Genomic DNA, 27,298 nt, shown 5'->3' on the forward strand with positions numbered 1-27,298 from the left:
ATCGGAAAAAAGTGAATGGTGGAGAATGTAAATGACCACAGCCACCAGTTAAGTCAGCATGAATATGCCAGAAGTCTAACTTCAGAATATGATGTCACCACACTAGCAGTACAAAGCTGCAACTCCCCAGCAGGTGATGAACAACCACCATGGCTCTCATGTATAAGCCCCAATGCCATGTGAGGCAAACCCCAGCAAGTCACTTGTTAGCTGCACTCATGCTTAAACTTCTTGCCATGTAACCAAGGCACCACCACTTGAGATGCCAAGTAGATGATAGCTAAGCAACACTGAACAAAGATTTTCTGCAGAAATAGGAATCAATATAATGTCATGCTTAGCTGAAATGGACAAAGCTGTAGGACCTGATGGAATTCCTATCAGATTCTTCACTGAATTTGTGGTTGAGTTAGCTCCCTGTATTAACCATAATATACATTCCATCAGCCTTGAGGTCGGCTTGTTGTACAGTTTTAAAATATATCTGAGTACAAATGTGGTGACCACCTTACATGCCAGCAAGTGTGGGCTCCAAAAAAAAAAAAAAAAATCATATGAGATCGAACTTATACTTTCTCACATGACATCCTGAAAGCAGTACATCATGATGTCTCAAAAGCATTTGTCTCAGTATCACATCTACATTTGTTGTCAAAAGTATGATCATATGGGATAGTAAATGAAATTAGTGACTGAATTTAGGATTTCTTGGTAGGGAGGACACATGTTATCTTGGATGGGTAGTCATCAAGAGAAGTAACATCAGGTGTGCTCCAGGAAAGTGTGTTGGGACCTGTGCTGCTCATGTTGTATATTAATGAACTTGAACTTGCTGGCAATGTTAGTAGTAACCTCACATTGCTTAAAGATGATGCAATTATCTATAATAAAGTGCAGGCCAAAAAGAGTTGCATAAATATTCAGTCAGATCTTGATAATATTTCAAATTGGCGCAAAAATTGGAAACTTCCTTTAAATGTTATGAAATTTAAAATTGTGCATTTCACAAAATCAAACATTATTGCATCCTGTGACTAAAATATCAATAAGTCATCATTAGAATTGGTTTACTCATACAAATGTCAATGTGTAATGATTTGTAGGGAATTAAAACTGAATGATCACACAGGTTCAGTTGTAGGTAAAGCAGACTTTCATTTGTTGGTAGAATACAACGGAAATATTATCAATCTACAAAGGAGATTGCTTAAAAACACTTGTGCAAACCATTCTGGAATAATGTTTAAGGGTGTGGAACTGATATCAACTAAGACTAAATGGAGGAGAGCTTCACAAAGACGCTGAGGAAAGTGAACTGGCAAGTACTTGAACATAGTGACAGATTATCCAGTGAAAGTCTACTTACAAAGTTTCAAGAGCCAACTTTAAGTGATGAATCTGGGAACAAACCACAGGCCCCTGTTTATTGTACCATAGAGATGATGAAGACAGGATTAACCTAACTGCAGCACACACAGTGGCGTTTAAGCAGTAATTCTTCCTGTGCTCCATATGTGAGTGGAATGGGATGAAGGCCTAAAAACTGGTACAGTGCGACCTACCATATGCCACACACTTCACAGTGGTTTGCAGAATATGATGCAGATGCACAATAGATGATAGTAAAAGTGAGACCTTGGTGACTACTCCCTACCAAAAAAAATAAAACACTGTGGAGTAATTGGTCATTCAACACAATTGTAGACAGCTATCTGGTTGATGAACATATGCTGGGCTTCACAAGTATATCCTTTCCTAGCAGATGCTGCAATCTGTTTTAGTATTGCACCTTGCTTGATTATCAAGTACATCTTGCTTTCTCCCTCATCAAATCTAATCATGTCAAACACGTAGAGGACTAAACTGAGTGGGTGATCCAACCAGTTAATATCATAATTGTTGTCTGTACTGCACTCAATAATATTAAGCATGCCATGAGACTAATAGACATTTGAACACATACATACTAGAGTCATATTGTATCATGAGTCCTTGCTACGGGGGAAAAAGATGAAATATTCCTGGTATGGCACAGTGAAGGCATTCATACCAATGTGACTGGAATTTTTCATTTGTGTCATTGATAGATGTTGTGTAACAAGTTAAATTAATTTTCAACTTGATCTGCAAAGTTGTTTTCTTTGTGTGTATTTGTAGATTGGTCATGTTGTTGTATGTGTGTAGTTGAAACATATCAACTGCAATACTATGCAACTGTAAATACCCTATTTTGGATGACTAATTGCCAAAAGAAATTGTCTGACATTGTTGGTAAAGTGTTATAAGGAACCCGCTCATTATGTTTCAAAATTTAAGAAAATAATTCACATGTAGGTTGTAAAAAAACTGCACACATAGATAAAACCACAAGAATATGCTCAATATGAAACTGGTCAATGAGGAAATAATAGTGCATGGAATTCCTGACAACATTGGTGTGGTATAATATAAAAAGATGTACAGCACATTTTGTGCAAAAAAAGTAAGTGGGAAGTTTCTGAAAGAAGGATGCTGCATTTGTTGAATACTGACCCAAAGAAACACAAAAATTAATTTCTCAGCAGTGCTTATGCATTTTAAAAAGAATATATTTGTTTTTGTACATTAATTGGTTGCTGTAGTAAGAAATATTCACCACTTCATGGCTAGAGACACCTGGTGGCCATTCATCCAAAAGCTAATATAATTTTATCAGCTGTAACGACTAGGGTAGTTGTGGACTAGACTGCAAAAATATGTCCCCTTACGGATTGCCTTACTAAGAATAAAACACTAATTGGTAGATATTATGCCACTCTTCTGGGCCGGATTGGTTGAAACATACATGAGACCCTTTGACTGTAAGAATAGAAGAATATATTTCATCTAGAAAGTGAAATTACTCACAAAGATAGTTTTGCAGTGGGTAAACTGATTCAATTGAAATAGCAATGTTTCAAAAATCCATTACCCTCATGAGATTTTGATGCCCCCTAATCACAATGTATTTACACATAAAGTTAAAATTGGGGCTGAAAAAGTCACCTTTAGCAGCTGCAGGTGGGTATTTTGTAGACTTTTATTGCATTTCATGAACAGAGGACACTCACTGAGAAAGTAACAGACAAATCTCATTGATCAAAATTTTGCAGCTTTTGTTAAATAAAAGTGCTTTCAATTAAAAAAGTAATCTGTCAGGATGACACTTTTCCTCCTTTCCATTGAAAATCAGCTCTAAATATTTTGCCTAAGACAACAAAGTCATAATATTTTAGATATATTAGGCTTTTTGTCAGGAAATCAGAAGAGCACTTCCAGAAAAAACTAACCTTTTCAGAAATGTTCATAAAAACCATTACTGAATAAGTAGTATATGTATTTTGTAAGAGTAATTACTTCTGTAAACCAAATTTAGTACACATACCATCCGCTATACGAGAATCAGCACTGTAGGGGTTAGGACCTCCTAGCTCCAGTGGAGATATAGGCCAAAAAAAAAAAATTCAATCCCTAACATCTGGGCTTCCCAGCATGACAGGTGTGTCATGGAGGTAGTATTGGCATGCCTTGCAGGGGCTATACATGCAGATGGCCACAATTGAGCAGATAGAAGGTGGAGGAGAAGATGGATGGTGAGAGGGAGGACGATGAGGTGGCCAGAGGAAAAAGGAAGCGGAGGAGTTGGACAGACAGAGGGGGGGGGGGGGGGGGGGGAGGAGGAGGTGGAAAGATAGAGAGGAGGCAGGAAGAGATGGGCAGAGAGATGGGAGGAGGAGAGGGACAGTGAGAGAAATAAGAGGAAGAAGTGGACTGAGATAATGGAGAGGGGATGGACAGAGGGATGAGGGGATGGACAAAGGGAAGAGGAAGGAGTGGAAGAATAGTTAGAGAGATGAGAGGTGGAGATGGGCAGATTGAGGAGAAGGTGGAGGTGGACAGAGTGACAGGGATTAGGAGATGGACGGAGTGAGGGTGGAGGAGGAGATGGGTGCTATATGACATACAGTTAAGTGAGTGAAGCCATGGGGAAAAAAGACTAGTTTGTTTACGTATATCAGAAAAGACGGAAACAAGAACTGCTGTGGGTGATTGTGTTTGTGTGTCCATGTGGCTGAGTGTCTGAAAATATATAATTAAACTGGAAAGTGAGTAGTATTTGGAATGGCAGTGATGTCTCTGTACTATTAGGCATGTCTCTATGCCACTAATGAATCAGTTTAAAGCAGATTTGTTTATTTTTTCAGTAGAGTATTTTTTTTTTATTGCGTACACTTTTCACACAAATTTATGTTTATGTTTAGTCGATGATATCTGCTGTGGTGAGCCATTTTAGTGAACAGATGAAGATGTTTATTTCTGTGCTATCTGTGGATATATGGTATATCTGCATTCAGATGAAATGATATTCAAACTGTCAGAGATTTTTATATTTAGCATTGACAGTTTATTCAACTGAGGAAATGTAGTCATTGACATGTTTGCAGCTCATACTGATCATTTTCAAGTACCCCACCCCTGTGCTCTTTTTTTGTTAATAGTTTAGTCTCTTTAGCATTTGGCACACATACTCGTAAGCCATTTGTTACATTTTACTATATTTGATTTTTACTGCTTATTGGCAGTATAATTGAATATCTTTTCAGTTAAGAAAGCTTGATAATATTTTTAATAGATGCTGAAAGTGGCTTTTAATTTAGATTTTTGTTGTGTTTTAAGTATGGCATATTGGAATAACTGTAATTTCACTCTATTCTGTCAGTGTTGATCTAGCTACCTTCATTTGTATAGCGACTGGGCTGGTATCATTGTGAAATATCCTTTACCTTTTTAATAAAATGTTTTTGCCAGTGCAATTAGTGTAAATTCCATCATGGGCTATTTTTCAATAATAACTCTCTTGTTTTAGAAAATAAATGAATTTGACAAAAAGCGAGATCTGTCTGGTAGTGGTACAGCAAGAAAGGCATTTAGTAAGGCACTGTGGTTCCTATCACTTGGTCGCAATGCAATTGTTGCTGTGATTGGAACTGGCTTAGGCTATGCCCTTTTCAAAGATGGAGAAGCCCCTTTTAAGCTAACAGGTGAGTGTAAATTTGATTTCACACATCTAACAGAAATTTTAGTTTTTTATAATTTCAACAGCCTTTTCTAAAGACATTGCAGGTTTGGTCTTTCTCTCTCTCTCTCTCTCTCTCTCTCTCTAGGGAAACATTCCACATGGGAAAAATATATTTAAAAACAAAGACGATGTGACTTACCATACGAAAGTGCTGGCAGGTCGATAAAAACACATACATACACACAAAATTCTAGCTTTCGCAACCAATGGTTGCTTCGTCAGGAAAGAGGGAAGGAGAGGGAAAGACGAAAGGATGTGGGTTTTAAGGGAGAGGGTAAGGAGTCATTCCAATCCCGGGAGTGGAAAGACGTACCTTAGCCAGAGGGTAAGGAAGGTGGTTTGGGGATTTCATAGGGATGAACTAAGAGGTTACGAAGGTTACGTGGACGGCAGAAAGACACTCTTGGTGGAGTGGGGAGGATTTCATGAAGGATGGATCTCATTTCAGGGCAGGATTTGAGGAAGTCGTATCCCTGCTGGAGAGCCACATTCAGAGTCTGATCCAGTCCCGGAAAGTATCCTGTCACAAGTGGGGCACTTTTGTGGTTCTTCTGTGGGAGGTTCTGGGTTTGAGGGGACGAGGAAGTGGCTCTGGTTATTTGCTTCTGTACCAGGTCGGGAGGGTAGTTTGGGATGTGAAAGCTGTTTTCAGGTTGTTGGTGTAATGGTTTAGGGATTCCGGACTGGAGCAGATTCATTTGCCACGAAGACCTAGGCTGTAGGGAAGGGACAAACTGTCCATCACATGAATGGACACAGGCAGACAGTGTTTGTTGGTAATGAGGATCACCCTGTGGCTAAACATGCCTTGGTGCACGGCCAGCACATCTTGGCACAGTGTTACACCGTCCGGGTTATCTGGATACTTCCCACTAACACCAACCTGTCAGAACTCCGGAGATGGGAACTTGCCCTTCAGTATATCCTCTCTTCACGTTATCCGCCAGGCCTCAACCTCTTCTAATTTCAAGTTGCCGCCGCTCATACCTCACCTGTCTTTCAACAACATCTTTGCCTCTGTACTTCCGCCTCGACTGACATCTCTGCCCAAACTCTTTGCCTTTACAAATGTCTGCTTGTGTCTGTGTATGTGCGGATGGATATGTGTGTGTGTGCGAGTGTATACCTGTCCTTTTTTCCCCCTAAGGTAAGTCTTTCTGCTCCCGGAATTGGAATGACTCCTTACCCTCTCCCTTAAAACCCACATCCTTTCATCTTTCCCTCTCCTTCCCTCTTTCCTGACGAAGCAACCATTGGTTGCGAAAGCTAGAATTTTGTGTATATGTATGTGTTTGTTTGTGTTTCTATTGACCTGCCAGCACTTTCGTATGGTAAGTCACATCATCTTTGCCTTTACAAAGACACTCTTGGTGGAGTGGGGAGGGTTTTATGAAGGATGGATCTCATTTGAGAGCAGGATTTAAGGAAGTCGTATCCCTGCTGGAGAGCCATATTCAGAATCTGATCCAGTCCCAGAAAGTGTCCTGTCACAAGTGGGGCACTTTTGGGGTGGTTCTTTGTCTTTCCACTGTCCACCTAACCTTCGTAACCTCTTGGTTCATCCCTATGAAATCACCAAACCACCTTCCCTACCCTCTGGCTCCTACCCTTGTAACCGTCCCTGGTGTAAGACCTGTCCCATGCACCCTCCCACCACCACCTACTACAGTCCTGTAACTCGGAAGTTGTACACGATCAAAGGCAGAGCCACATGTGAAAGCAACCGCGTGATTTACCAACTGACGTGCCTACACTGTGAAGCGTTCTATTTGGGAATGACCAGCAAGAAACTGTCCATTCGCATGAACAGACACAGGCAGACAGTGTTTGTTGGTAATGAGGATCACCCTGTGGCTAAACATGCCTTGGTGCACGGCCAGCACATCTTGGCACAGTGTTACACCGTCCGGGTTATCTGGATACTTCCCACTGACACCAACCTATTAGAACTCCGGAGATAGGAACTTGCCCTTCAATATATCCTCTCTTCCCATTACCCACCTGGCCTAAACCTCCTCTAATTTCAAGTTGCCGCCCCTCGTACATCACTTGTCACTCAACAACATCTTTGCCTCTGTACTTCCGCCTCGACTGGCATCTCTGCCTAAACTCTTTGCCTTTACAATGTCTGCTTGTGTCTGTATATGTGCGGATGGATGCGTGTGTGTGCGTGTGCGTGTGTGTGCACGTGTATGTGTGTGTGCGTGTGTGTGTGTGTGTGTGTGTGCGTGTGTGTGTGTGTGTGTGTGTGTGTGGGCGCGCGCGCGCGAGTGTATACCTGTCCCTTTTTCCCCCTAAGGTAAGTCTTTCCGCTCCTGGGATTGGAATGACTCCTTACCCTTTCTCTTAAAACCCACATCCTTTCGTCTTTCCCTCTTCTTCCCTCTTTCCTGATGAAGCAACCTTGGGTTGCAAAAGCTTGAAATTTGTGTGTATGTTTGTGTGTTTTTTATTGTCTCCTATCAACATACCAATGCTTTCATTTGATAAGTAACAGCATCTTTATTTTTAGATATATTTTCCCATGTGTATATATCTAATTGCAAAACATTGTAATGTAAGCTAATAAGACCACATTTTCAATAATACTTTTTGAGATTGTGGACATCATATAAGATTTTTTCAGTAAAATGCCCAATTCAAAATTAATTATTAATGATTGACTTAATGATAAATCATACTCTGTTTTAGTTACAAGTTGTAGTAGAGCTAAACTGTATAAGACACAGTGTTGACAAGTGTTTTATGTTACAGGTGACATTGGACAAGGCTTACCCCCATTTGAGCTTCCGCCTTTTTCAACAAACTTCAACAACAACACTTACAATTTCTCACAAATGACAGAAGCACTTGGTCCAACAATTGCAACCCTTCCTGTTGTATCTATCTTGGAAACTGTTGCCATTGCTAAGGCATTCTGTAAGTACTTTATTTTATGTCAGTTTTCCAAAGAAGACCCAGAGTCTTCTAAAGTTTTGCTGTTTTATGTAATTTTAATCATCAAGTATATTTCTTTAGAGAATGGTAACTGGATAATACATGACATAAAAGCTGCATTCCTTTAGAAGTGTCGAGTTAGCGAAACAAGTTGCATAAAGTGTTAAAAAGGAAAGTAACCAATGTTGTTGCAGTGTTAATGCCAGTGTCAATACATTTTCTTGGATCTCTCTCTCTCTCTCTCTCTCTCTCTCTCTCTCTCTCTCTCTCTCTCTCTGTGTGTGTGTGTGTGTGTGTGTGTGTGTGTGTGTGTGTGTGTGTGTGTGTGTGTGTGTGTGGAATGTTCTATTCCTGCTGTTGTTACTACCCAACATTTTATACTGATAGATGTAAGCATGCAGTTAAAGAGGCAGTAATTTTATGACATAACAGCAAGGCCTATTGTTCATAACTATTTAGCTACAATTACCTAAACTGTTTCCTCCACAGCGAAAGGTAAAGCATTTGATGCCACACAAGAGTTACTTGCCTTGGGGATCTGCAATATTGCTGGTGGATTTGTTAGAAGCATGCCAATAACCGGATCTTTCACTCGTACAGCTGTAAACAATGCCTCAGGAGTAAAGACAACATTGGGAGCACTTTTCACAGGTATTAAATGGAAATTATTGAACATAAAAATAATTTGTCTGACAGCAAATACAGGAGAAAGTGTTCTTGACATTTTTGTTGTTGTTGTTGTTATTGAAATACCGTTATGACTTGAGAGAAAATATTTGTAATAACTTTTGTACACTTTTCTTCCATTTTACAACATAAAATGTGAAAGCATAGGTATTTACTGTTGAACTTCTTTGTACCTTTGGCTTCATCTTTTCTCTATGGTTAGAAGTAACTCCTTCAAAAATGAAAGCCGGGTTTGAGAAGAAAACCTGATGAGAAGATAAAAAAAAATTGGTTCTCAGAGTTTCAGTATTGTTCAACCAGATTGATTATAATATGGAATTATGCAAAATAACAACTAAGCTTACTAGGTGTGTAAGTCAGACTGCAAAGGCTAGGAAAGTTTCCATGTTCAATAGGAAAATTTATTACATAATTAAATACTCAACTTGATAGTGGTGTATGAGGAGTGTTAGGCAAAGTAACTAACATCACTCTATGGAAAAGTAATAAATTTTTCTCATAATTCTAGTACCAAAAATCTTTTAACTTGGACATTTGACAGGTGACTTTTTTGCACTGAAGATTACTGTATGTCCATCATTAACCATTAGGTCTACAACTTTGCTTCTGCCATTTTGCAATAGACGGCAGTAGCAGCAATTGGAGTTTTGGTGGATGGTCATAAGTGTAATACAATAAGCTTAGGCATCTGTGAGCATAATGCCATAAAAATATTAGTCAATTTGTGATTGCATCATAAGTTTATTCTTGATTAAGTACGTCAACTTACGTACCCATTTCTCCACATTTGTGGGAAGTTTTAATTTTCTGCTTTAACATGATGAATTCTGCAGCTTTGGCTCTTAAAATGCTGTGTAAGACAAATGGTGAGGGAACTCTTAGTGGAAGAATGTGCACAGAATGTTTTAAATGCCTTAAGAATGGTGATTTTGATGTCAAAGGCCAGCATGGCGGTGGAAGACAGAATGTTTTCGTAGCTACTGAAGCAGGACATCATTATCGAAAGCAATTGATGCAGTCGAGCCCAGCACTGAAACACAAATGGCCACAATAAAGTGATAGACACATTAGTGTAATTTTGCAGCAGGTCAGTGCTCAACCCCATGTTGCAAAACCCATCAAAATATACATGGAAATGTTGAAATGAGAAGTCATATCCCTTCCACCATATTCTCCATATGTTGCTCTCTCTACCAACTTTCTCAATCTGTGGCATACAGTCTGGCTGACCAGCACTTCTGGATCATATGAACAAGTGCAAAATTGAATAGATTCATAGATCCCCACAAAAGACACCCAGTTCTTCCACTACAGGATTTGTATGCTATCCAAACAATGGGAGAATGTAGTGACCAGCAATGGGCAATACTATGAATCATAATTTTTTTGTAAGTTTTTCATAATAAAGCTCCAAACTTCGAGAAAAATTGGTGGAAGCAAAGGTGTAGACCTAGTATATAACATTACATTTATTGGAGAATGCTGCGAGAGGACCAAATCTGACTGACAGATATATGTGTGGATCAAAATATGTGAACATTTAATGACTGTAGTAAAGAACAGTGTGCACAAGATCTTTCACAATATTTCAGAATGATCAGTGATGTTTTGAGCTTCTTTCTAGCTCAATATTGGTTCCCCATTTTGATTTTTTAACTCATCCATACACACTAAGTGATAACAGTGATGTGGGACCTGAGGGATTGAATTGTAATTCCACGTTGTCCTTTGAGTGCGCGAAATGGAAGTACGGATCAAATACCTGAATGTCACATTTCTGCCACTTTCATTAGCAGATGGAAACCACTGAATGCTGAAGGTTAAGGAACAAACAGGGAATGGTAAAATTGATCTGAAACTGTGTACTAAATTTGACTACCCATGTATGAAGAATGTAAGTTAGCAGAAAAGTAATTCCAATAACATTTCTTTATTTACAACAAGGGTACATGCAGTACAGCACACTAGTAATTTTAAACAATATTTTGTTTAGTATGAAGGCAGTCTATGATTAAAAACTGCTCCACCATTACTTTTACATTATTGTGATTGAAGATAGGTGTAATACTACTAAGGCAGAGGTTCTCTGCAGAGAGTGATATCCTGAATAGGACTCATATTCCCAACAGATATTTTCTTGTTTTGTGACTCTTCAGGAAATGGGGAGCTTAAAGCCCACTAATCATGGTCATGGTAAAACTTGCATAGATGAAGCTGCTGAAGTTGTTATCGCTTCTGTTGCAATGAATGTACATGTGAGCACACAAAATCTATGTTATTGATGTGGATTTTCTTTTGTTTTTCCATTTGTTTACTGTGAACTACAGCAAGTGGAAGAATTAAATTACCCCAAATACCTGCACTGTGTGCTAGAACAGGACTGTCATAATCAATTTTGTGCTCCAACTATAATAAAAATGTGTTTACGTGGATGCTATGCTGCGGTATGTTTCTGAACAAGTCTTAAGGAGAGGAAATGTATCATTGAATAAAAAAATTATAGGATGCTGTTACTGTTTGTATCATCATAATGAATGAAGTCACAAGAAGGGCAGTATGCTGATCAGTATCCCCCTGGTAACTAAGCAACATTTACTGCATACATTTCTTTATTTTGCTTCTGGACTAAAAGTTATTCGTAATAGTCAAAATAATTGAGACACTCTATGTGTACCCATTAGAAATGTTACAAGACTCACTGTTGTTAATCCCAGGTACTGACTGAATAGGTACTGTCAAAAATTTCATGACACTAATCATGACTTTTGCTGTTGCATATGGAGAAATTGCAGTGTCAGAAAATTATTATGAATTCAGAAAGACCTGCAGAGGATTTATGCCTGGTGTGAGGATTGGTCGATGACTCTCAAGATAAACAAATTCAATGTATTTTTGCACAAATGTGTGGAAAGAAGCAATTGATCACCGGTTAGTGATCAGTTCCTAGAGACAGTAGCAAATGTTAACATAGTGATGCATCCAGAGCAACTTCAATTTGAACTACCACATAAAACTAGTTCATAAAAAAATGTTTCACTTGAAGAATCCTAAGGAAATGTAATTCACCAACAGAGGGAGCTTACAAAACACTCATTTTAGAGATCCTTGTACTGTACATCAGTCATCAGTCTGGGATCATTATCAGCAAGAATTGATAAAAGTAGATAGATCTCCAAAGAAGCTAGCATTTTTTTTTCCATGGGTTTATTTAGCAACTCAATTGGTCTCTGCAAGGGAGGGCTTTTGTGCCGTGGAAAAGTCTGCTTTTAATATGATCAAGAGCATGCCCTTCAAGAAGACTTGGGTGATATATTGTTTCAGCCAAATATTTTTGTAATATGGACATGACGCTAAAACCAGTTGAAGTTAGTACTGATAAATCTAACTGAAAATGAAACAGTAAAGAGAAGGAATGACAATGGTACACAAAGTATGTTCCATTGCAGCTGACATCTGAAATACAGATATAGATTTCTAACTGATTAAGCATCTCAAAAATTTTGCATTTTAGTAAGCTCTAGGTTTGTTAACAACTTCGTGTCACATTCTAGTTTACTGCAAACTTAACAGGGTAGATCACAATTCCTCTTGTTAATCTCTTTTCGCTTGTCAGTCAAATTTTTCATCATGTAAGTGTAGAATGTCAGTGATATTTACCAAACATAGTATCATGTTGAGATGTAACACAAGATACCAAACAAAAAGTGTCACTGAAATTTTTCACATCATCATTATTTGTTAACATATTTGTTTTTTTATTAATAGTGGCTTATTGGTCTACTCATGGATGACATATCTAGTTATAACATGAAAAACACATGTAGTATGCAGTTTCGGCATGTCCTGTTAAGTTTTCCAGACCTATTAGAGATGTAAACAGCTGTTGTAGCTATATGGAATGATGCAGTTCCAATAGCAAGGTAAAAATCCCCATGAATGACATGACAATGTTCCTTTATCCAGTAACTGAATCAGAGTTACTAAATGCTATGAATAAGTTAAAAAATAAAATGTCATGTGGGTGTGATGGGATTCCTGACAAAGTCATTAAGCAAAGTGCAAGAAACATAGCCTCACATCTCACTGAAATTATAAATGAATCTTTTAAGACAGGGGTGTTTCCATCAAAACTTAAAATGTCAACTATAAAGCCACTTTACAAGAACAGTGATAAATATGATGTTAGTAACTTCAGGCCTTTATCAGTGTTGTCAGGTTTCTCAAAAATAATAGAAAGGATAATGTATCATAGACTATACAAATTTATTATGAAGAATAGAATATTGGTTAATGCGCAAAATGGTTTCCGTAAAAATAAATCAACTGAAACAGCTATCTTCAATTTTTTGCAACTTGTTCTAAATTCCATAAATAGAAAAGAATTAAATTGTGGATTGTTTTTAGACTTATCAAAGGCCTTTGATGTCATCGACCATAAGTTACTGCTTAGGAAGTTATATGCCTGTGGGATACGTGGAGTTGCCCACAAATGGTTTGAATCATATTTGTCGGACAGGTATCAGAAGGTGGAGATAAGCCATGCAGATAGGACATATTCATCAAGATTCGAGAGTGTTTTGTACAGAGTACCCCAGGGATCTGTATTAGGGCCATTACTGTTTTTAATATTTATCAATGACCTACCAAGTCAACTATCTGAAGCAGAGGCAGTACTGTTTGCTGATGATACAAGTTTGTTTGTTAAAGCAAATAGTGAAGCTGACTTACAGGAAAAAGTCACATTAGCAACAGACGAAGCAGACAGATGGTTTAATGAAAACAGACTCATTGTGAATGCCAAAATAACAATGTGGATTAACTTCAGACATATTACAAATAAAATAAAAACTAACCTTACAGTAGAACTGGGTAAGTGTAAGATTGAACAAGCATCATACACTAAATTCTTGGGAGTATGGTTTGATGAACACTTAAAATGGGAAAAGCATGTAATATCATTGAACAAAAAATTAAGTCAAACATGTTATATACTTAGAATGCTTAAAAGCTCATGTAATATTAAAACAGTGTTATGTGTTTATTTCTCATTCATGCACAGTTTATTAAGATACGGTGTACAGTTTTGGGGGAACAACAGTCTAACAAAACATTCATTTAGACTACAAAAGAAGGCAGTCAGAATAATAAAAGGTATAGGATATAGAGACTCTTGTAGGCATGCTTTCAAAGAATTAAAAATCATGACACTACCATCCTTATACATATATGAAAGCATATGTTTCTTAAAAGAACACGAGGAATTTTCTACATTAAACAGAGAATTTCACAACTACGAAACAAGGAATAGGAATGATTTCCACAGAGAAATTCATAAAACAGCTATGTTATCACAAAAGTGTACTATACCAACCCAAAATCCTCTACAGTGCTCTCCCCAAAGAACTAAAAATAATACCAAAACTGCACATATTTAAAAGAGAATTAAAAAACATGTTATTGAGCAATAGTTTTTACAGTACTGAAGAGTTTATGAATCATTAACAATAAAAGTGCAGTTAATATTTCCTGACATAATAAATATTTGTAATTGCTCACATTTAAATACTGTTTCTATGAAAGTGTGAAACAGTGTTAATGCAAGAATGGAAATAATCTTTGTTGTGAGAATCATGAGCTTTTTTTTATGTTAATGTTCTTATAGTTCTATTAAAATTGTAATGTCTAAGTGACAAGTAAATTCAATTCTAAATTTTCATGTACATGTATTTTAAATTGTAATGTTTATTGAGAAGTCCTATGTCATTTTGATGATGTACCACAAGGACACTAATAAATTGAATTGAATTGAACTGAATTGCACTAATCTCAGTTTCAATCTTTTGGACATAACTGGTTTTGAAATAAGCTGGCTCAAACAAACAGAAACAAGTATGTACATCAAATTTTCACAAAAAAGTAATTTAATTAAGACTTAAGTATTACAATGATTGTTATATTTAGGTTTACCCATCCACAAACATACATTTACTGACGGGTCTTTCATGAATTCATCCTTGCCTTAGGCACTTTCACCACTTAGATACTTGAAAATATTTTCTTTTTCCTCCACAAGGAAATTAAAGCTGGTCTAGAAAACTCAGTGTGACAATAACCAGATAACGAACAGTCAGTCCACAGTGACCAAGTGTTAACTTCGGTGTGGGCAAATACTGAAATTAAGTCTACAAACCATCTCCATTTTATAATTAATTTAAGAATATTTTCGTAATAAGAGTTCTGTATTTTATGTAGTTCTTTCAAATTATTTGATTTTTGTGTTTCTTTCAGGAATTTTGATTCTCTTGGCACTGAGCTTCCTGACATCTACATTCTACTTCATACCTAAAGCAACATTAGCTGGAATCATCATCACAGCAATGTATTTCATGATAGATGTTGCAATATTAAGCTTGTTATGGAAAACAAAGAGTAAGTTAGTCCATAATATATTGTACAATATTACAGAAAAGTTAAGAATTGGGAAAATTGGTCTATTGAGGACATTATTACATAAGACACTTTCCATCACTGAGCATTTAAATGATCCACCTTGTATTATTTGTAACACTGATGCATGCTGTGTCTTGTCCACCATGGTTTTGTTACTGGCTGCCAATGTGCTGACCATCACTGTGGTTCTTCCCTTCTGCTATTATTTATGATGTGACGTTTCTGATTTTTGGTAGAATCTGCCACATACTTATTTTTGAAATATTGTAATTTGCTACTACATTCTGTTTATGTATAAATGGAAGGACACACTACTGAGGTAGGCAGTTCATCATCATGTGTACTTGATGCAACATTCAACAAAGTACTTTAAGTGTGAAGTGTTAGTTCATGTGCACAACTAACTGATATGTGATCCTGGATTCTATGTGACATAGTTTGGACAAGATCCTGATATTTTACCAACTGACATTGCTACATCTCTGATAAAACTACACCAAAACTTTCATTTCCATTTTCATGGACGGGAACCCAGATACAGACAGACAGAGGGCAGTCTACATAGTTGAAGTACAAGTGGATACAAAGGAATCAGTGAGTCATATGCACATCAGGTATCCAGCAGTGTTTTCAGGAGGTGTGGGCCAGGAGCTGACTAAATGTCTAAAGGGATTTGACACTGCCATGTCATTAAATGCAACAAGTGGAATGACATGATCTGTATGGTGGAGCCCAACAATAGGTCAAAATCAACTAGAAAAAGCTCAACATTTGGGACAAATGTCAGCCATAAATTAAGAAGATATTTAGCAACAATCAGGAGCAGGTCTGTGAGGTCAATGATCAACTAAAAAGTGGAACCCAATGACATGGGGAGCTGTTACCATTATATATACAGTGTATTCTGGTGGTGTGTTGTACAGCAAACACAAGTATGATAGAAACTATTGAAGTTCCACACCTAATGAAGGCTGTGGCAGGGAAGAGGGCATCTATCAAGTGGTTCATTTGCAGCCACCACAAAAGAGGACTTCATTTGGTGATGGCAACACATCAAAGCAATGCACCAGAAAAGAGAATGCAGGAAGATGTTCTAGTGTTCTTCTTGAACTGGTGATGCCTCCTGTGTGGGTTTGACATCAGTGCTGCTATTAACAGCCATCTGGATTCACAATAAAAAGATGTCCAAATTCAAATGGCTGTAAGACCTGCAGGGCAAAGTCAATCACTTATGCTGGTTGAGGTCACTATTCAGTGTGACAATTGTTCTCTATTGCTATACAGAAGTTCCTACCATTCACTGAGCCAACAAAATTAGAAAAACTAAATGAAATGACCATCTACGGAGGTGAGGTAATAGAGATCAAACTTCTCCTTGAGTTACAATTGATGATGCCAGAAAGACGGCATTGATGTCATCATCACCCACCTGTCCAAGTACTAGTCAACATGAGGCAGCATTTTCTGTCTTGTTGGATGTTTATCATCACAATTGAAGAAAATGATGTTCTAAAGTTCAAAGGCCATTGTTCTGAAGGTTGAAAATGGAATATACACCCAGGCAACAGGAACCCGTGTTGTGATAAAAGGTGTAAGTGACAGAATACAGGCCTTTGAATTTGTCGTTTTATAAAACAAAATCCATAATACTGTCCTTAAGTGGGACTTTTTACAGGCATTGCAAGCATTTATGGACTGTGGAACATTGACGCGCCGTATTGATGAAACTCCTCCAACAAAATCACACAACAGTGATTGCTCTGGATGGGCATCTAACATTGAATATGCACTTTTCTGACCATCATCAATTAGACAAGTCATAGTCAGTCATCTAGACTCACTGTTAAACTGTGAGCCTCTGGTCAAATGCAAAGAAGTACTCACCCACTTAGAAGAAATCTCTGTGTCAACAATGATAATATCCATCACAAGTGAACGAGGAGTCACCAATTGCTACGAGCAACTGCAACTCATCCCTGAGAGTATGTGCATAGGGGTAGCAAATCAATCCAGGAAGGTCAACTCAGTGAGTTGATGGAATCGGCTACCTATTTGTCAATAGGCCCTCACCTTGGTTTACGAATAACATTCGGGAGCACTGGCAATTCTGTTGCAATTTTTGGACATGTTCAAGTCAGGAGCAGAGACGTAGCAGACCAGAAGATCTAGTGTGAAACTGCATATCAACATTAGGGATCATTTCCCATCAGTCTATACTGATGTTGGGTATAGCTGAGTGGTGGATAAGTCAGAAGGCAGTTGAGAGTATGCTGTGAGATGACATCATTCAGCCACCAGAAAGTCTCTGGGCCTCCCCTGTGGTCCTGATGAAGTAAATAGATGTAACATGATAGAGGATACATGGCATTTCTGTGCCAGTTACTGGTTGCTGAACACAATTCCAAAACAGGATGTATACTCATTGCCACACACTGATGAAACCTTGGATTGATTGAAGGGAGGAAAGTATGTCTCCAGCCTGTATGTACATTCTAACTTCTGGCAGAAAGTTGTGAAGGTGACAGGGAAAAGTCTGCATTCATTACAATTGATGGTATCTGTGAGTTCAAAGTTAGGCAGTTAAGCCCTAGCAGCACTGCAGCCACTCTTGACCACATGATGGGTGACCTGCTGCGAGATCGTAAATAAATGATGTGTCTTTGCTACCTGGACCACACTGTTATTTTCCAGAAGACACTTGAAGAGCATCTAAGCTGCTTGACAACTGTGCTTAGGTGTGCCCATGATGCAGATGTGCATATGAATCTGAAAAAGCTCCTCTTAGTCACCCAAGAAATGGAAATCTTGTGGCATATAGTTAGCAGTCCTTGTCTCCCAACCCCTTGCTTCTAAACTCAATCCTCCTCTTCTTCATGTCACATGCAGCTTTCCCTGCCTGTATGAGCCCAAGCTCATTGGTGCCACATTTCTGTCTTGTTCCCTTGCAGTCTCTTCTTCCCAGCCATCAGCCACTCTTTCCTCCATCACTGAAGCCACCTCCTTGCTCTTTTATTCTCTCACTGCACTCTACCCAACAAAAGCCATCACCCCAGTCAGGCTGTAGTGCAGAGAGAATATTTACAGACCATAAACTACACTGTGTGTGTGTGTGTGAGAGAGAGAGAGAGAGAGAGAGAGAGAGAGAGAGAGAGAGAGAGAGAGAGAGAGACAAGAGGACACTGTCAACCACTAAATGCATCAGCTACATAGTAGGAGGCTACATTCACTTCTTGAATTATTTGTATCCCACCCAAGACTTTCTATTGTCAAATTAAGTGCGGTACTGCAGAGAAACAGATAACTTCTTCAAAGACTAGAAGTAAAATGGAAAACGTCCAACTCTCTAACATCCGTATTTTGTATGTTGAAACTACTAGCAAATCCTTGTACTTTCTTCGTAAATCCTTGTACTTTCTTCCTTACATAGTTTCAGTATATACTACTGATATCTACAAAGAAAAAAAAATGTATTTTAATTTCACAAACTAGAACAGGAAAAGATAACAGATACATGGTAGGCTATTGTTTGTTCACATCCAAAGTTATAAATTTGGGAACATGCCTTGTGTTCAATGTTTTCAAACTACTCATCATTCCAGACAACAAAATCCTCAATGATCAGTCTTCTGTTCCATCTGGTAAGCTACTCTTATGTGGGGTTCAGGATGATTTTTTCCTAACTCTCCCTATATTGTAAACCTCATCAGTCCTTTCCATCATCCTCTTCCTTCCCCTTCAACTCTTCTACCAGAATAAGAAACCACTGCCTCTGAAAACTTCCACTTTTCATAATTTTTGTATGTTCCTTCTTTGCTGCTGCATGATAAGTATATTTTCTTCCTATATTAAAACATTATAAGTGATACACTGTAGTCATTGTTCAGCATGTCACTTATGTTTTGTTATTTGTGTGTTTGTTTGCAGAGCTGGATCTTATACCCTACATTGTCACATTTTTTTGCTGCATATTCCTTGGTCTGGAAATGGGAATTGGAATTGGAGTTGGAGTTAACTTACTGTTCCTGTTGTATGATTCAGCTCGGCCCCGGTTATTAGTAGATGAAATAAATGTAAGTATTGTTAAGAATCTAATAAGTAAGAAGTAGTACAGCTGAAATTAAAATATATTGCTACTCTTCACACAGAGGAGGCATTGAATACCAGAAAGGCACATTTAAAAGTAGACTGTTAGATTTTTGAGCTATCAGATGGAGTTCAACAGGCCGAGAAACAAAAACAAACATATTCTTATGTGCACCACTCATACATGCATGCCCATTGTTGTCTCCAGGCCTGTGGCTGCACTGGGATGAGTACCAATCGCAGCAGAGGTGGGCGGTGGGACTACAGAAGAGGTGTGGTGTGGGGAAGGGGAGGGTAGCACAGTAGAGGTGGGGAAAGGCACTGCAGCGCTACCTTTGGGAGCATGTTGGGGTTTGGGGGAGACAGGATGGTGGGCTTCTAGGTCCAGCATTGGTAGAGCTGTACTGGTTCAGGGGATGAGGGGGGAGGAGCAGAGAGAGAGAGAGAGAGAGAGAGAGAGAGAGTGTACTGTGTAGGTGATTAGTAGGTAGGTGAACAATGGGGGTAGAAGGCAGGTACAAGGTTGCAGTGGGAGCAGGATGGGGGATGGTGACTAATGAAGGTTGTGGTAAGATGGTTTGTGAGAACAAATGATATGTTGTAGAGAGAGTTCCCACCTGGGCAATTGAGAAAAACTTGTGTTGGTGGGAAAGATCCACGTGGTGTGGGATATGAAGCAGCGACTGAAGTCAAGCACACTGTGTTTGCATGGCATGTCTGGCAACAGGTGGTCCAGCAGTCTCTTGGTCACAGATTGGGAATGGCCTTTTGTCTGGACAGACAGCTTGTTAGTGGTGATCCTAAGTAGACTGGCACATGATAGCTGCAGTTGCCTTGAAAGACTACATGGCTGCTCTCTTGTGTGGTCCTGTCTTTGATGGGAAAGGAAGCTCCTGTGACAGGACTAGAGTAGGTGATAGTGGGACAGATTTTGCATCTAGGTCTTTTACAGGAATGTCAGCCATGGCGCAAGGGGTTGGAAAGAGAAGGACAGGGACAGCCTAGGATATTGCATATGTTGGGTGTGTAGGAGAATGCCACCTGGAGGTGGGGGAGGTTAGAGGGTGGAGAGGATAGTGGGCAGGATACTTCTCATTTTGGGCATGATGAGAGGTAGTTGAAACCATGTCAAAGAATGTGTTTGTTGTCCCAGTCAATCTGCAGAATTGCAGTCCTCTGTGTATGTATCCAGTGAGCACAGTGCAACTGTACATGTTTGTGTACGTGTGTGTGTGTGGGGGGGGGGGGGGGGGGAGGGGGGGAGGGGACGGCAAGGGGTGCCTGCTCTTGTGGTGTGCAGGTGTGCCTAAGTGTCAGTGAGTATATGGGGGATGGTATATGACTGGGTGACAAGGCATGGGAGAGCTGTTTATGGACAAGGTGTGGAGGGTAATTTTGGTGTGTGAATGGCTCAACAAGGCCCTTAGTTGAATCACTTATTTCACAAACCACATAAGTACGCTTTTCCAGGATGTTGGGAAATAAAAAAAACTGTGTAGCATTGTAAGTTGAAGTCTGATCTCCTCCTAATATTTTTGAATGGAACTTTAAGGTGCTAGAAATGTGTACAAAACGCAAAATAATTTTTAAGAAATTTACTGTGCTATAAACAATTTTTTAAAATGTTGCACTTAAGTTACTTCTGAAATAAACCACTTTTCCTTTTAATTTCTGTAGCAATAATATAGAAACAGACAGATAAATTGATTAATCTTTGCAAGTTTTAAGATGAAAGATTAAGTGAATAACACTGTTCTATTTATAAAAATGTAACAGGCATACATTAGTGAACCACAAAATACAAATTTGTACAGTAAATGCCTTTCTGGCTTCATTCAGCCTCTGGCATGTTCCCGGCAGTTTCTTTCTCGGTTGTTGGCCATTAAATGATGCTGTCATAAAATTCTTCATAACCAACAGTTTAGTCCACCAATTTTACCAGGTCATCAAGTTTCTTTTTGTTCATTGGAACCCAAAACCAAAAATTACATTGGGCAAAACCCATTAAGTGTTTGTAATGCTACAAAATATTGTTTTTACTTGCTCTAATTTGACATCTGACTAATAACATTACTGAAATCAACATACCTTTTCCAAAAGGATAATCCTCCTAAGAAGGTAGTTCAGGTGGGCTGTCAGTTTTCAATAGAGTGGAAGTAGGTGAAAATCCTCCAATAAATGCCTTTGCCACAACTTCTCCTTGAGTATTTTTAGAGTACAGGAACTGTTTGTAACTAGATACCTTGAATGACTCTTTAAGTTCTCTTGGTACATCCCTAACTGATGTTTCATCAGAGTTTGTAGTTTTCTTGTGTGACATAGGCCACAACATTTAAAACTTAAAACGTCCAAGGTAAGATGATAAACGGAAAAATGTCTCAATGCACTTGCCTTAAACACGATCAGAATATTGATGTGGAGTATAAATTCTATCCACCTTCCTCAAGAGCCGTTTAATACCTCCAAAATCCTGTCACACATTGAAAAAGTGTGTCCACAGACTGGAAAGTTGAGCGTAATCATCTCAAACTGGCCTCTGTTACAGAGATTCAATAAGAATCGCACAACTGTGTGACTCTTATTTTGGCCTGTTGGCCCATCACAAAACAACATGAGGTGCTTGACATTACATGGAATTTCACTGTCAAAGTAATGTAGCAGCATAGAACAGACTTCATCAGGACCTTTGTGCACTTCTCCCTCATGGTATACATACAGTTTCAAATGATTAGTTTTTAAGTCATGTACTGAAAGTACATTTAACTAGAGCTGTCTCATATAAAATACCTCCTGTACAGGTATATGAGGCAAAGGCAGGTTTTGCATGAAATCAAATGCCAATGCCGCAGTGTCATCGTCTTTGTTCTGAGACGCTTCTTTCATAGCTGAATAATATTTTTTGGATTTTCTGTTATGCAAAACCATTTCAGTTGCTACATTCTGCTTAACATTTTCACTCAGAGCTTTGTCTTTCAGTTTCACAGATAATCTTTCACGCATTGAGCAAACGTCAACATGTGGCCGACCAAATGAATATGAAAAGTTCTCTTTGAAGTATTTCTAGTACAAACTATACTCGACTCTGTCTTGTAGATCAGGGTTATCTAAAATGAACATATTGTATATTTTTACAACATCAAGTCGTGCATCAAGGTATTTTTTGGGTTTGCCTCCATAATGGGTTACTTTCACATCAAACTTCTCAATTTGTTTATGAATGTGTACACAAAGTTCACCTGGATCACAGTTCCCACTTCTTGACTTTCCTCTCCTGTCCATTGGGCTTTTATTAAGGACAGAACATTTATTGATTCTTTTAATTCTGGTGTCTGAAATGACAAAAACTTGCAAGAAAACATTTCTACATACTTGAGTTAGAAAACCATCCAGTTTGAAATTGTGTTTATAAGAGTGTGATTTTTTGTTGTTACATAATTTATCAATAGACGTGTCAGCATTTTCTTGAATCTCATCTTGTTCCTGTACATTAGGGTTTTTACACTTAAATTTTACTGGCATAACCTCAACCAATGTTTGCAAGCAGTTGTCTCGTGTGTTTTTACTCTCCAAAGAATAAATGTTATTCCAGAGTGCCTGCATAGATTCTTCAGTAAGTTTTGAATGACATTTATAGCTACACTTACAGTTTACAATGTTCAGTGGGGCTTTCTGGGTGACCTTTTTTCCTTTGTGGGACACATAACTCAGTCCTTGCCCTCTAGCTTCCTGGACAATGTTCTGCTTGTATTTTTCTTCATGTCACACTCCATATTTACACTTAAGATTAGGTTCATTGTCTGCACTGTCAGACATGGTTTAAGATCTGCACACTGCTTAATAATCATTAAATACACCTATATTTTCACTGCAAACACACACTCCATGTTTATTACCATAACAACAACAGACTCAGTAAAATCAAAAGAAGAGTCACAAAACATGTAATCCTAACAGGGCCACCAACCATCGTGAATGGAGGAATGAATTTACCACAGAAAGAACCTAAGTGATGGTGCTTGGGTTCTTTCCAAAATAAACACATTATTTACACAGCTGCCTAATTGCAATCCTAATATGGAACATAGGCTATTTATGCAATAAATGATGTATTTATCTCCAAATAGTAACATCCCATCAAAATCTCCATTTTTTTTTTTTTTTTTTTTTTTTTAAAGTGTCACTTACGTGGTTTATGAAATAAACAATTTAGTTATGGTGAGGGACTGCTTGTCAATGCAGTTATCATGGTCACAAGTGGCTAGGCTGCATGGAAGGGACTTCTTGGTGGGGAATGGGTGGCAGCTATTGAAATAAAGATACTATTCGTGGTTGATAGGATTGATATGGGTGGTCATTATTGAGGAATGTGACTTGTTGGGGTGAGAGGAACCAGGTGAAGTGAATGGGGTAGAACTGTTGAAATTCTGGAGGAATATGGATAGGGTGTCCTCATCCTTGTTTTAGATCATAAATATGATGTCAATGAATCTGAACCAGGGAAGGGTTTGGGATTCAGAATAGCGAGGAAGCATTCCTGTAGATGGTTGATAGGTAGTTTGTCATAGGGCAATCCCATGCAAGTGGCCACAACTGTCAGTATGTAGAAGTATGGCTCACAGTTTATTAACAAGAAATGCAGCAGAACTACTGTGACCTGTTGACTGACAAATTTCATTGCTTGGAAATTAAAGTCTAGTGGCAGTCCCCTCTAACCTAAAATGACATTGTGATAAGATAATATGTAGTAAGATATGTAATACTATCTACATCTACATCTATATTTGCATCTACATGTATACTCAAAGCCACCATTACTTGTGGTGGAGTGTACACTGTACTATTACCAGTCATTTTCTTTTGTGTTCCATTCACAAATATAGGGAGGGAAAAATGACTGTCTCTAAGTCTCCATATGAGCCCTAATATGTACCTTGTATCATCATGATTAGATTAGATTAGATTAGATTAATACTAGTTCCATGGATCATGAATACGATATTTCGTAATGATGTGGAACGAGTCAAATTTTCCAATACATGACATAATTAGGTTAATTTAACAACATACTTAAATTAATATAACAACTTTATTTTTTGTGTTTTTTGTTTTTCTTTATTTTTTATTTTTATTTTTTAAATTTTTTTTTTCTTAATTTATATCTAAAAATTCCTCTATGGAGTAGGAGGAGTTGTCACTCAGAAATTCTTTTAATTTCTTCTTAAATACTTGTTGGTTATCTGTCAGACTTTTGATACTATTTGGTAAGTGACCAAAGACTTCAGTGCCAGTATAATTCACCCCTTTCTGTGCCAAAGTTAGATTTAATCTTGAATAGTGAAGATCATCCTTTCTCCTAGTATTGTAGTTATGCACACTGCTATTACTTTTGAATTGGGTTTGGTCGTTAATAACAAATTTCATAAGAGAGTATATATACTGAGAAGCTACTGTGAATATTCCTAGATCCTTAAATAAATGTCTGCAGGATGATCTTGGGTGGACTCCAGCTATTATTCTGATTACACACTTTTGTGCAATAAATGCTTTATTCCTCAGTGATGAATTCCCCCAAAATATGATGCCATATGAAAGCAATGAGTGAAAATAGGCGTAGTAAGCTAATTTACTAAGATGTTTATCACCAAAATTTGCAATGACCCTTATTGCATAAGTAGCTGAACTCAAACGTTTCAGCAGATCATCAATGTGTTTCTTCCAATTTAATCTCTCATCAATGGACACACCTAAAAATTTGGAATATTCTACCTTAGCTATATGCTTCTGATTAAGGTCTATATTTATTAATGGCGTCATACCATTCCCTGTACGGAACTGTATGTACTGTGTCTTATCAAAATTCAGTGAGAGTCCGTTTACAAGGAACCACTTAGTAATTTTCTGAAAGACAGTATTGACAATTTCATCAGTTAATTCTTGTTTGTCAGGTGTGATTACTATACTTGTATCATCAGCAAAGAGAACTAACTTTGCCTCTTCATGAAATGTATGTTGGTAGTAGTAGAACTGTTCTGCAGTCAGATTCAAGTGATGGTTCTCTAAATTTTCTCAATAGTGTTCCTGAAAAAAATCATTGCCTTCCCTCCAGGTAAACCTGAGTTCCTGAAGTATCTCTGTAATAGCTGAGTGTTGTTTGAAACTACTGGTAACAAATCAAGCAGCCTGCCTCAGAATTGCTTCAGTGTCTTGCTTTAACATGACATGGTGCAGATCCCAAACATTTGAGTAGTACTCAAGAAGAGGTCGCACCAGTGTCCCTTATGCAGTCTCCTTTACACAATTTCCCAAAATTATCCCAATAAACCAAAAAAGTTAACCACTTGTCTTCCATATCACAATCCTCACACATTCATTCCATTTGATCTGCAATGTTATGCTCAGACTTTTAATAAAATGATTGCATGAAACAGGACATAACTAATGCTATACCATATTTACTCGAATCTAAGCCGCACTCGAATCTAAGCCGCACCTGAAAAATGAGACTCGAAATCGAGGGAAAGAAAGTGTTCCCGAATCTAAACCGCACCTGAAATTTGAGACTCGAAATTCAAGGGGAGCGAAAAGTTTTAGACCGCACCTCCAAATCGAAATGAAGTTGGTCCATTGTAACATCAGACACAACTTAGGTCAAATAGATGAAGATACAGCTACAGTAGTTTGGTTCGAGTCGTAAGCTTAACAGTTAAGCTTTACCAAGTAGCCATTGCTAAGTGTCAGGCTCTCTGTCCGTATTTATATGGGTATCCTTCCTTTTTCACGTGCTTCATCTGGTTTGAATTGATTGCTTATTTTGCTTTGATCTAATAAGTGCCATTCTCTTTGTTATAGGTGTTTACGTCACTCTAAGCTGAACATGCATTATTGTACTGTATCCTGCAGTGTTTGTCGCATTCTGATAATGAGTGTTTATGAACTGTCCACGCTTGCAGCATAGTTTGCTTTTGTGCGCGCTACCGCCGCTTACAATAAAAAAAAGAGAGGAATTGTCTCATAAGCTAAACAATGGCAAGAGACTGCTATTTGTTGTTACTTACACTGCTGCTTTCTTTGATAATGATCAACAAGAACCAAATAACAGACTGCGTATGATAGAAGGTGTTCTGAACGAGAGTTTAGCGAAAATTTTTCTCCGTTTGAAAATCTTTGCAGACGCCTTTTAGTACATTACATTCTGCACAGAAATTAGTCATCTTATATTTAAAAATCCAGTCAGTTGACGTGCTTCATTTCTGACTGTATCGCTATTCAGCAAAAGAATAATACCAATATAAACATGACATGATATGTATATACTTCAGCGTTTGCTGTTGTCTCACTCTAGTTTCGTAGTTTATTAGGCAGACAAGATTTAAATGAGATAGCAGCAAACATGAAAGAATACATGGCATAATGTTTACATTCTTCTATCTTTTCTTTTAATTTATTTACTGACGCAAAGGTTTTGGCGCCAGTATTTTTGTGCCTGCAAAGCAAGCCTGTATAGTGCTACATATATTCGACGGCAGAAGTTGGTTGTGGCGGCACCTACCAACATTTTCCAGAACTTCCGCTTACTTTGCACTCGGTTCTGAGCTGCAGGCGGTTTTTTGGATTACAAAAACCAGAAAAAAAGTGCGGCTTAGATTCGAGTAAATACGGTATTCTAATATTACACGTTTGTTTCTCCTACTGTCTGAATGAACGTGGATTTTTCTACATTTAGAGGTACTTTTCACTCATCTCACCAACTAGTAATGTTGTGTAAGTCATCTTGTATTCTCCTAGAATCACTAAACGATGACACCTTCCTGTACATCTTAGCATCATCAGCGAACAACCACAGATTGCTGACCACCCTGTATACGAGATCACTTATGTGTACAAAAAATAATTGTATTTCTATTATATTTCTCTGGAGCACTCCTGATGATACCCTTACCATTGAGGACAACATACTGGGTATTTTATTGCTTTAGAAGTCTATAAACCACTCATCTTTCTGGGAACCTATTCTTACCCTTTGTTAACAGTTTGCAGTGAGGG

The 27,298-nt window shown here is 38.1% G+C and overlaps 1 protein-coding gene across 3 annotated transcripts in view; it reads left to right on the top strand.

Moving 5' to 3' along the window:
• Window positions 1-27,298, top strand: part of LOC124593102 (sodium-independent sulfate anion transporter-like) — a 239,507-nt gene that overhangs the window by 197,707 nt on the left and 14,502 nt on the right. For all 3 annotated transcript variants that reach the window (XM_047131899.1, XM_047131900.1, XM_047131898.1), the window contains exons 5-9: window positions 4,886-5,060; window positions 7,853-8,017; window positions 8,525-8,686; window positions 15,011-15,151; window positions 19,097-19,242. In XM_047131899.1, coding sequence (XP_046987855.1) covers window positions 4,886-5,060; window positions 7,853-8,017; window positions 8,525-8,686; window positions 15,011-15,151; window positions 19,097-19,242 — 789 coding nt within the window. The remainder of the gene's footprint in view (window positions 1-4,885; window positions 5,061-7,852; window positions 8,018-8,524; window positions 8,687-15,010; window positions 15,152-19,096; window positions 19,243-27,298) is intronic.

The sequence above is a fragment of the Schistocerca americana genome, chromosome 2, assembly GCF_021461395.2.
Source record: "Schistocerca americana isolate TAMUIC-IGC-003095 chromosome 2, iqSchAmer2.1, whole genome shotgun sequence".
Taxonomy (NCBI): domain Eukaryota; kingdom Metazoa; phylum Arthropoda; class Insecta; order Orthoptera; family Acrididae; genus Schistocerca; species Schistocerca americana.